Here is an 11,867-nt window from a genome sequence, read left to right on the forward strand (position 1 = left end):
AGATTTCAAAGGTTTAGCTAGTAATTTAAAAAATCATACTTGGTGGGGCAAAATCAATTTGTGAGGTTTCAATGATCACAAAGAAATAATCTACTGGTGGCTCTTTTGCCTTCAATGAAGAATGCTACAAGTAAGGTATGCCCTTGCCATTTGTTAAAGGCTGCTCATAAAAGTACTTGATACTCTTCTTGAGGCCTCACATCATACATATAATCCTTCCAAAGATGGGCTAACTTTTTGAAAGGCAAAATTGCTAAACTTTTCAAGGATAGACAAATTTTCACTCTTCAAAGGAAAGGATCCACTTTTTAAAGATCATTGAGTAAATTTTGTTAGATAGATGTCAAAGAAAAAGAATATTATAATCTGAAATTCAATGAATATCCAAGGCCACCCTTCCAAAAATGATCCTTAAAGGGATTAAATTCAATGAATATATAAGGCCACCCTTCCAAAACAATACTTATGGGGTTTTTTTTTGGCATCCAACCTATTCCAAGATATGAATACTGTGTGTACGTCTCAATTAGAGATAGAGATTAACTTTTCTCTGTGTTTGTCGCGTTTAATTAGAATTACTATGTTCAAAGAACCTTCTTTAGAGATTTTTAAAAAATTCCTTGAAGACTTCAAATTTTAGCCTTGGGCCACGTTGGGCATTACTAGTGTAGAGGATGGTGGCCTTATTGAACAAAGCATATTCCTACTCGGAAAAATCCAAAGCTATTCATACAACTAATAAATTTTTTTTGTAAGCTTTTGTTGAAATGTCACAATGTATAAATAAATGCTGATATTTTAACCAAGATTGTAGCTCAAGGCAACCCAAAATTTGAACTAGGATATCTTAACTTTAATTGAGCAAATTAGATCGCAAACTGGGTTCTTTGAGCACTACAGCTTTCAACAATTATCCACGTGTACGTCAATGATCTTATCAATCACTTATTTGAGAATGCTTGGAAACTTCAGGCATGCACGCGCATGCACACATACACACACACACACTACATCCAAGGCCGCTTGTCACAAATAACCTTGTCCACTGTGATTTTGTTAAAAGGCACAAGGGGATCTTTTGAAGCCCCCTAAAATCACCAAGGTAGGATTTTTATTGCCAACTCTACTCATAGAAAAATTACAAGCATTTACTCTTGTAGCATTTGGGTTTTCATATCTAAATTTAAAATTTTCCCATTCTATGAATTCCTAGTTTCTATGCTCAATGCTCATGCTTTCATAACATTTGGGATTTTACTTGTGTATTAAAACTCTACACTTTAAAGAAATGGCAAACTTATAGTTGTAATTACCTATTCATAAAGCTACCAAACTCCTATGAGCAAACACCCATTAGGTCATGCCTAAGTATATCTCAAACCCACTCTCTTTCGAACTCATGCATGCAATGTAATTATGAGGCTCAACTTCTGAGGCACAAATCATTTAATAATAAGAATCCAATATGGCTATCTTCAAATTGCAAATTATGTGAGGAGGGCTAGACTTACTTTCAAAAAACATTTGCGATTGTCCCCTCTTTTTTCGTCATCAAATCCACACACACATACATAAAAGGAAAAAAGCTCGACCCACACATCCACACACAAGCACACACATAAAAATATTGTATAGATATTTATGTTGCATATACATAGGGGTAGGATGCCTTGTTTCCACCCTCTTAAAATGAGAATAGTTTGCATAGATATTTACATTCCATATGTGCAAGGGTAGGCTCTCTTGTCTACCCTTTGAATTTGAGGAAAGCTTATAGGATCACACCCACAGCCTCTCCCAAGCGAGAGGTTGACTCTACCCTTTGGGCTAATCCAAGTATATAATTGTCCCTCATATGTAATGTAAGGCTTTAATGATTTTTTATAATTTTCCTTTTTTGTAATGCAAGGCTTTTTTTTTTTGTTGGTACCAAGCAATGTCCTTTCAAATGGGAGGGATCAATCATGATACCCTAACCCCACCCTCCAACACACACACACACACACACACACACACACACACATTAAGCACTTGCTCCAACACAATGCTTGTATTTTTAACAAGGTCATGTGAATTTTTTTTGTGAGAAGTAGAGTAGATAATGCTTACCTCATGACAGTAGTGTGAATCATCCAACGCCTATGCGCTTGAAATTGTTTGTTTCTAGCTGTGGCCACAGCACGAGCAAGGCATACAAGGAGAGTGATGGACGCAATCGCCATAAAAAGCCGTCCCAAAGTCCCAAATTCAGAGTTGACAAGCATGGTGGTTGAACCCGTGAATGCTAAAAAAAGGGATGCACACACAAATGCATACCCCATTTGTCGATGTAGCTTGAAGTGACGAGCCCTGAAGGATGTGTTGAATTGAAATGGTGCCACGAACAAGAACACAAGACCTGCTAGAGAATGCAACTGCACCACGACCACCATAATAGTTAATACAATTCTTGCCTTCCATCTCCTTTTTAAACTTGGATTTGGGATTTGTTTTTGAAACCATTGTGCACACACAATTACAATTATACACATATACATGTAGACACATACACTTCATGTATATGCGTACATGTCTAATGTGTAATTGTAATAGAGTGTGTGTGTGTGTGTGTGTGTGTGTGTGTGTGTGTGTGAAGGTATATGTGCAAGTGCATGCGTTTATGTGTGGGTTTAAATAAGGGCCAAAAAATATAAGCAAGGCCCAAGAATGTAAATTAAAAAGGGGGGGCGGGGGCCGGGGGAGGGGGAGGGGGGCTCTACCTCAGATCCGAACGTGGGTGTCCACCTTGCAAGATCATAGCCTTACTGTCACACTATCACGATAATTTTTCTAGTACCTCATTTTGAAAATACTTATTGTTATTCATGCAATTTTTTGGTGTGCTCGTCGAAATCCCTACTAGAGACCAATCAAATCCCCATTCACAACAGGGAGCCACATCAACCAAATTGGGCCGAGTTTACTTTTTTCCAAATCCAATGGCTTGCATTCACTCAATCTTTGTGTTTATACTTCCCCACCCTAGATCCAAAACTTGGCTTATAGAGGATCTCATGCCCTTTAGTCTCTAACCACCCTTCTAATTGAAGTTCTTAGCTTTCTATAGGATTTTCCTTGTTGCCCTTTAGTACTTGCATGGACAGGGGGAATTTATTTTAATAAGTTACCATGTGGGTTCAATAGAAGGGATTTTTGAAATCCTTAATTTACACAATCTTCACGCATACAAGGGTGACATTTAAAGGGGGTATTCACGGATTGAATAGAAAAGGGTGTGTTTTATCCACAAAAAATTCATAGATAAAGGGTGATATAGAGAGTTTACATATAATGAACACCCCAAGTCATCCCCCTCTTAATTGAAGCTTCGGGCCTATTGTAGGATGTCCCTACCCAACTTGCTCTCCTTAGGGTTGTGTGAAAATTTTAATGCCCACTATTCTTCATCATCCCACCCCCTCCCCAGCCTACCCCAACCTAAGTTTTGTAACTTGGCCCAATGAGACAAAGAGTCTCTTATCATCTCAACCTTCATTTCCTTAACCTAAAGTGAGATGCTCCTTCCACGAGGGGGAGTAACTATTAGAATATAGCAATTAAGAGAAATTTTCGCACACATCCAAAAAAGAAGTGGAGATAATTGTTATGTGGCAAGGGAATTAAGCTAATTTTCTATGAGGAAGTGTGCCAATCAAAATGAGCACAAAAACAACACTAGTATCAAATTATATAATGCAAGCTTGTAAAATTTCAATCCAATTTTAAGGGTAACTATTAGTGGAAGGCGGAGGTAATTGTAAGTGGGTTAACCCTTTAACAAAACTAACTTGATTACCTAACTAAGGTACCTACCCCTCAGTGGGGTTAACCCATAACACAACTAACGGGCATGAAGATTCTACATGCTTGCACATGAGGAGGGGGAAGGCCGATTAGTGTAAGGTGTGGCTGCACCTTTGGGAGGTGCACTTAGTCTTTGTGTGTGTCGTAAGACCTCGAGCGGTTGGAAAATATGTAATGATTAGCAAGTATTCCTAATTTAATCAAGGCAACTAGCCAACTTTAAGAAAGAAAATAATATTTTAAAAATTCAAAATCATATTCACCTTGCTTTTGAGGCAGTCCTTGATAAAACCGACATTTATATGTAATTTTACCGGCTAGATTTTAGAAAAAATGACGTTATATTGACCATCCCCTTAGGTTTAAGAATGAAAATAATATTTTAAAAATTAAAATCATATTCACCTCTCTTTTGATGTAGTGCTGGACAAAACCGGCATTTACATGTAATTTTACCGCTAGATTTCAGAAAAGCTCGCTTTATATTGATCATGCCCTTACATTAAGGGTTAAAATTCACTAGTTTTAGTGTATATTACCGGTAAAATAACTAAATCTAGCACAAAATACCAATTCTATTTTCAAAAGCCTTTATTTTTAAGGGTTGGGATAAGTTTTTGTGGAGCATGGTAACAAGAAGAGAAATAATATTTCAAATATAAAAAATTATCTTGCAGTGTGAAAAGTGGGAGGGGATAATTTAACGTGGGAGCATGCTACATGTCATGAAGTTTGATGGGGACGGGCAATCCTAAAGTGGGGGCGTAATGAAGGGAAAAATGTATCACATTTATCCCCCCTCGAGTGAACACCAAGGTGACCCCCACGTGATGGGGGGTTTCCATTTACTATATTGACAGTACCTGAGATGTGATCACACCGCACAAAGGTAACTACCACACTAGGAATGCTAGGAGGCTAGGGGGCTAATCAATTGTGAGCTAATTCACCCATTAAAAGCTCATTATAAACAGGCAATTGGGGGGATGACGGTTAAGTAGACCAAACTTAGGCCCATGTCATGCTGGGACAGGTGCCCGACAGCTCAAGGCCACCACGTCGCAGGGTGAGAAACGACCGGCCAAGAGAAACCCATAACTTCCTTTTCCTCCAAACATTTAGCGCCCGCTGCCTAAAAAAAGATGGTCGGGCATGGGAGGCCGGCACACTTTGGACGTTGAGCTGGACAGCTGGAGAGAAGTGGGACGGTGGACAGTGTGACACCACTGCTATGGACGCAGTGCCTGATTGGCTAGTGAGGGAGAAAAAGGTGACCAAGTGTCCTAGTGTGACACGCTTCTCCTTATGGGATCCTGTTACTGGGGGGGTGTGCCACGCGAGGGGTCCGCAGGGCTCTCACTTTTTCCCTTAAAGCTGCCCGCTACAACCCCCACTAGTTACTCCCCATAAGAAACCAGACCATCCAGCTTCATCACATCACACACACAGCATCATAGAGCATAACATCAAACTGCAAAGACTAATCATCACACAAGGAGCATGAACATAAGGGCCACGCCCTTCCACAATCAGCCAGACAAAGAGGATCCCTGTTTATACATGGCAACATAATAAATGATACACCACGAAACCAACCAAGCACCCTGCACTCAGTACCTAAGGGAAACCTCGCGGGTGAGAACCCGCTGTAGTACGTCAGACCACGTGGTGTGTGGCTGACGGAAGCCTCTGCTATCCGCCTGCGAGCCGCCTCTGCAACTCCGTGTAGGATCCCCAACTCTGCTGTCCGCCTTGGAATCGCCTCCGCAACTCCGTGTAGGAACCGCTTCCTGCAATAGAGAGTCGATGACGAATCAACCCATGTACATCGCCATCTTCTCTTCAGCTGCACGTTGCTTACAGCGGTCCGAATCGCCTTTGCAACTCGGCCCCTTTGCTTCACCTGCAGCACACGCCTCTGCTTTACCACACAATGCTAACATAGCTACAGAGAACAGGCAGTGCACACACATTCTTCAAGCGCGGCTGCCCTGCAGTCTCGATAAAAGGCTCGGCTGTTTACAGCCGCGCACACACGCATGCGGGCTGCCCTGCGCCTCTACCCTCTGCACGCAAACAGCCTCGCAAGCTTGCTCCTGCGCTTGCTTACACACTTCTTCGCCTGCTTACTGACGCACTTGCTCGCACACACCCTCGTATGCTTGCTTTCACGCTCTTACTCGCAGACTCTGTTGCATGCTTGCTCGCGCGGCTGCCCTGCAGTCTGGATGAAAGTCTCGCTATTTACAGCCGCGCGCACACACGCATGCGGGCTGCCCTGCGCCTTTACCCTCTGCACGCACACAGCCTTGCAAGCTTGCTGACGCGGCTGCCCTGCAGCCTAGGAAGAGAAACATGGCTTTTTGCAGCCGCGCACACGCGCGCACGAGCTGGTCAGCACCTCCTCCTCCTGCACGCGCACAGCCTTGCCTGCTTGCTCACACGCTTGCAGGCTTGCACACGCACTTGCTCGCTCGCAGGCCTGCCGACGCGCTCACTCGCGCACACACTTGCATGCGAGCCTTCTGCGCTCTCTGTCTCTGCAGCCATCTGGACTCGAGTGCTTCGCTCTTCGCAGCTGAGCACCCTTGCTCACGGGCTCGCTCGCATACACCCCTGCAGCTCGCTGACGCACCTGCTCCTCTGTTGGACTCGAGTGTATTGCTCTTCGCTCTCTCTCTCTCTCTAGAAAAGATACACCCGTGTGTCCTCTGTACGCCTGGCCCCCACCTGCCTTTATTAAGGCGTACACCACATGAAATTCTTTCACATGGTAAGGCCGCCCAAGGTACACTTGCACAACCGAACCTTAATGCACGCACTAAGGCCCCGGTTCCCATGGAGTCTCAATGCGTGATTCCGTCCACCATCAAGACTGCAGCTCGTGCTCAAGTCTTGTCTGCACACGAACTCTGTCCACTTCTCATGGAGTCTCAATGCGTGATTCCGTCCACCATCAAGACTACAGCTCGTGTTCAAGTCTCGTCTGCACACGAACTCGGTCCACATGAGCTTCCGTTGTCAAGCGGAGATTGGTCGTCGTCCAAGATGACCTCGCTTGACGAGAACCTCGTCACATTTCCTTCCCCCCCTCCTCAATTCCGGAGCCTCTTTCCATCGAGATCTCTTGAGAGGATGATGCTTATGCTCAACCAAGGTAGCTACAATCAGCTGTGCACCCTTGCCCACCGCTTGCTTCAGTTATAGGGCTGATAAGAGCTTGGGGTATGTTGCTGGCTGTTCTGTGGTAGCCTCCCCACTACCCTTATCCTTGAATCACCCAAGAGGAGGAGCTGTTCCGAATAGGAAGAGATCAAGGCCTTAGCTTCTTGCAACCAAACTTGCCCACGCGCAATGTCAAAATCGTCCATTTCGCATACACTGAAGTCTGTTTTGTGAGTAACCTCACCCACAGTAATTGGAACGCTTTTGGCCTTCTTCCTGACCTCCTTGTTTGGTGAATTCACAGCTTTCATCACGGATCCGGGATCCGCTTCTATCTTCATCCCACACTCCTTTGCTTTTGCTAGAGCTTGCTTAGGTGGACAATCACGAGCATAATGATTGCCACTGCAAATAAAACACTCCACCTCTTTCGCTTTTCCCGTCGACTTGCTTGAGCCCGCTCCTGACCTTGAGGACTCAGTCTTTCCATTGCTTGATCCTCCTTTCTTCGAAGAGCTGGCTTCATTGCTGGTCTCTTTTGATGTGGAAGTGCCCCCGCTTCCGCCACCTTCACAATCAGACCTCTTACCCTTAAAGCCACTCTTGGTGTTATCTTTGCCTCCATTCGCAGATGTGCCCGCACCCGCAGACCTTTTGCTTTGAGAAGAGCCTTCACCTTGTTGGCCAGGCTCCTTGTAATCTGTCAGCATGTCGGCTGCGACATATGCTGCAGCGAGAGTGGTGACATTTTGTCTCTGCAGATCTGCTTGGGCCCAACCTTTGAGCCTATGAGTGAAGTGAAAGAACCTGTCTTCCTCAGACATGGTCCTGATCTGCAGCATAAGGGCTCGAAAGGCCTTCATGTACTCCCGGATTGAGCCGGTGTGCTCCAAGCTGTCGAGGGCTTGTCTTGCCTTCCATTCGGCATTCATGCGCAGAAATTGTTTCTGCAAAGCTGCCTTTAGGTCATCCCATGTCGAAATAGCGAAAGTATTTCTTCCGTTGTCCACATCTTCCACGTAATTACGCCACCAAAGCTTGGCATCTTTGGTTAAAAAGGTGGTCGCATAAAGACCTTATCTGCCTCTGCAGTAAGATTGGCACTCTTGAAAAATTGCTCACAGTCATACAAGAAGTTCTGCAAGAGCTTCACCTCTCGTGTGCCATCAAAGGGCTCGGGATCCTTTGGCTTGATTGCCCTTGTGGACGAGCCAGCTTTGGCCCGAACCTCTCCTTCTAATTGCGCCACCTTGATCTTCAAATCTGCCACTTGCCTATTGAGGGCGGCCACCTCCATTACCGCACTCGCATAAGCTGCATCCAGCCGGATGACCTCCTGTTTGAAGCATCCGCACTTTGTTCAAGGGTCTGCAAAATTTTCTCCAACTACAACACCCTTGCCTGAGTGGGAACTCTTGGTGGTGGTCTGCCCGCCAAGCCGGATGCCACAGCTTGGGGTAGAGCCTCTCGAGGCTCCCATTCTAGCTCATGGTCCAGAGCATCTCCTCCATGCACGGACTGGATGTCACTCTCATCCATGTTGTAATGTATGTAGCCCTAGCTAGTTCGAGGGTTGAATCGCTCCAATACCACTGCCACGTGAGGGGTCCTCAGCGCTCTCACTTTTTCCCTAAAAGCTACCCGCTACTTCACCGTGTTGGCCCGAAAGAATCACAACCCCCACTAGTTACTCCCCATAAGAAACCAGACCAGCCAGCTTCATCACATCACACACACAGCATCATAGAGTATAACATCAAACTGCAAAGACTAATCATCACACAAGGAGCATGAACATAAGGGCCACGCCCTTCCACAAACAGCCAGACAACTTCACTAAAGAGGATCCTTGTTTATACATGGCAACATAATAAATAATACACCATGAAACCAACCAAGCACCCTGCACTCAGTACCTAAAGGAAACCTCGCGGGTGAGAACCACTGTAAAAGTACGTCAGACCACATGGTGTGTGGCCAACGGAAGCCTCTGTTGTCCGCGTGCGAGTCGCCTCTACAACTCCGTGTAGGATCCGCAACTCTGCTGTCTGCCTTGGAATCGCCTCCGCAACTCCGTGTAGGAACCGCTTCATGCAATAGAGAGTAGATGACGAATCAGCCCCTGCACATTGCCATCTTCTCTTTAACTGCACATTGCTTACAGCAATCCGAATCGCCTCTGCAACTCAGCCCCTTTGCTTCACCTGCACAAACCTCTGCTTTACCACACAATGCTTCTGCTGTTGCACTCCAACATAGCCACAGAGAATAGGCAGTGCACACACATTCTTCAAGCGCGGCTACCCTGCAGTCTGGATAAAAGGCTCGGCTGTTCACAGCTGCACACACACACGCATGTGGGCTACCCTGCGCCTCTACACTCTGCACGCACGCACCCTCGCAAGCTTGCTCCTGCGCTTGCTTACACACTTCTTCGCCTGCTTACTGACGCACTTGCTCACACACACTCTCGTATGCCTGCTTTCACGCTCTTACTCGTAGACACTGTTGCATGCTTGCTCGTGCGGCTGCCCTGCAGTCTGGATGAAAGACTTGCTGTTTACAGCCGCGCGCACACACGCATGCGGGCTGCCCTGCACCTTTACCCTCTGCACGCACACAGCCTTGCAAGCTTGCTGACGCGGCTGCCCTGCAGCCTAGGAAGAGAAACACGGCTGTTTGCAGCCGCACATACACGCGCACGAGCTGGTCAACACCTCCTCCTTCTGCACACGCACAGCCTTGCCTGCTTGCTCACACGCTTGCAGGCTTGCACACACACTTGCTCGCTTGCAGGCTTGCTCATGCACTTACTCACACACACACACACTTGCATGCGAGCCTTCTGCGCTCTCTGTCTCTGCAGCCTGCTGGACTCCAGTGCTTTGCTCTTCGCAGCTGAGCACCCTTGCTCACGCGCTCGCTCGCATACACCCCTGCAGCTTGCTCACGCGCTCACTCCTCTGCTGGACTCCAGTGTGTTGCTCTTCGCTCTCTCTCTCTGCAGAAAAGATACACCCGTGTGTCCTCTGTACGCCTCGCCCCCACCTGCCTTTATTAAGGCGTACACCACATGAAATCCTTTCACATGGTAAGGCCGCGGTTCCCATGGAGTCTCAATGCGTGATTCCATCCACCATCAAGACTGCAGCTCGTGTTCAAGTCTCGTATGCACACGAACTCGGTCCACTTCTCATGGAGTCTCAATGCGTGATTCCGTCCACCATCAAGACTACAACTCGTGTTCAAGTCTCGTATGCACATGAGCTTCCATTGTCAAACAGAGATGGGTCGTCGTCCAAGATGACCTCGCTTGACGAGAACCTCGTCACGGGAAAGGGGGGGGGCAATATCTCATACTTGTTAAACCCCCTCTATGTAGAGGCATCATAAGGAGCACTTAGATTTTCGTATTGATGTAAGAGCTGAGCCTCGCCCACTATTAGAGTGCTACATCAGTACTAGGAGGAGCTTAACAAATTTACCTACTATATAAGAAAACAACATCTATAAATATACATATACTTCAGCGAAAAATGGTGTATCTTGCACACAAAATTTAGCTAAAAATGGTTTTTCTTGTAGGCAACCTTGAAATAGTGAAATGAAGGTTGAAATGCTGCTATTTTATACGAAATAACCATGTGTGTGTGGTAGAGCTAGTTGTGTTCGTACATGCATGGCCTCTTGCAAAGACGAGTGGTGGAGCTGGGTGATAGTGGTGCTTAGTCTCCATAAGCACATGGAGGGACTTGGTACGTCCTTGTAAAGGAGCACTTGGGGCTTTTTGATATTTTTATGGGTTTGAACCCTAAAAAGATATTTTACTGCAAGCAGTGCTCGACAAAACCGGCATTTACATGTAATTTTACCGACTGGATTTCAGAAAAACCGGCTGAATATTGACCATGCCCTTACATTCAAGGGCTGAAATTCATTAGTTTTAGTGTATATTACCGGTAAAACCACTAAATTTAACACAAAATACAGGAGGTTTTTTTCAAAGCCTTTATTTTTAAGAGCTGGGAAAAAGGTTTTTGTCGAGCAGTGGAGAGCCGTATCCGAAAACGATGAGAGAAAGAGAGAGTCTCTAAAGAGAAGAGTAATCTCTGTATATTGTGTACATGAAAGAGAGAGATTCCTACGTGTGTGTGTTGTGTGTGTGTGTGTGTTAACTGAGAGAGAGAGAGAAAAACACATACTCAAGGACTTAAGGACTGTTCGTGAGTGTGTGTGTGTGTGAGTGAGAGAGAGAGAGAGAGAGAGAGAGAGTGAAATTGAGAGGTGAGAGAAGAACCTGCCGAAGGGCAACGTGGTCGATGTGAAGGCCAGCAATATCAAAGCGACCGGCAAGAGCAGCAATGGTGAGATGCTTGTAGAGATTGAAGTCTCCCAGCACGAAGGGAATGGAGTAGCCCGCAAAAGGAATGCCCACGCCCAGCAGCCACCACCACCCCACCCCTTCTAACACTCCCTGCACACCCATCTCTCTGTCTCTACAAACAGCAGAACGACTGATGCACTTCGTTGCTCTCTCTCTCTCTCTTAATTTGGGAACTTGGAAGTTGGGTTATCTAAGATGCGGACTAACCGAGTCTCTCTCTCTATATATATCTCAAGTTTCACAAGATCCAAAACCAAACTCCTCCGAGTCTCTCACTCAAAAAGTCTAGCCACCACGAGAATAAGTCCCATGCCAAAAAGTCTAGCCACCACGAGAATAAGTCTAGCCACCACGCCAAAAAGTCTAAGTCCCACATGCCAAAAAGTCTAAGTCCCACGCCAAAAAGTCTAGGGTTTAGGGTCCCACGGATGTTGACGCAATATGATTTTTGCCGAGTGCTCTGAATGTCAACGTG

At 45.8% G+C, this 11,867-nt stretch overlaps 1 protein-coding gene across 2 annotated transcripts; it reads right to left on the reverse strand.

Moving 5' to 3' along the window:
• Positions 1-1,545: 1,545 nt before the first annotated feature.
• Positions 1,546-11,528, reverse strand: LOC147625513 (uncharacterized). 2 transcript variants are annotated; one of them, XM_086817792.1, is made up of 3 exons: positions 11,306-11,524; positions 2,317-2,414; positions 1,547-2,167 (listed from the first exon to the last, which is right to left on the reverse strand). In XM_086817792.1, exons 1-3 carry the CDS (start codon positions 11,492-11,494, stop codon positions 2,164-2,166), a joined length of 291 nt encoding a protein of 96 aa, XP_086673918.1. In that variant the 5' UTR covers positions 11,495-11,524; the 3' UTR covers positions 1,547-2,163. The 2 variants fall into 2 exon arrangements, with proteins under 2 accessions (XP_086673917.1, XP_086673918.1); XM_086817791.1 differs by having other exon boundaries at positions 1,546-2,414; positions 11,306-11,528.
• Positions 11,529-11,867: the final 339 nt, after the last annotated feature.

The sequence above is a fragment of the Cibotium barometz genome, chromosome 23 (assembly GCF_041138505.1).
Source record: "Cibotium barometz isolate CiBa-2024 chromosome 23, ASM4113850v1, whole genome shotgun sequence".
NCBI classification, from domain to species: Eukaryota; Viridiplantae; Streptophyta; class Polypodiopsida; order Cyatheales; family Cibotiaceae; genus Cibotium; species Cibotium barometz.

What these genes read in the sequence shown, in the direction of transcription:
- LOC147625513 (XM_086817791.1), bottom strand. Translation starts at nt 11,494, where the DNA reads ATGGGTGTGCAGGGAGTGTTAGAAGGGGTGGGGTGGTGGTGGCTGCTG. An exon ending in ACCACGTTGCCCTTCGGCAG is followed by an intron (nt 2,415 to 11,305) that starts GTTCTTCTCTCA and finishes GTCGTGGTGCAG; the next exon opens with TTGCATTCTCTAGCAGGTCT.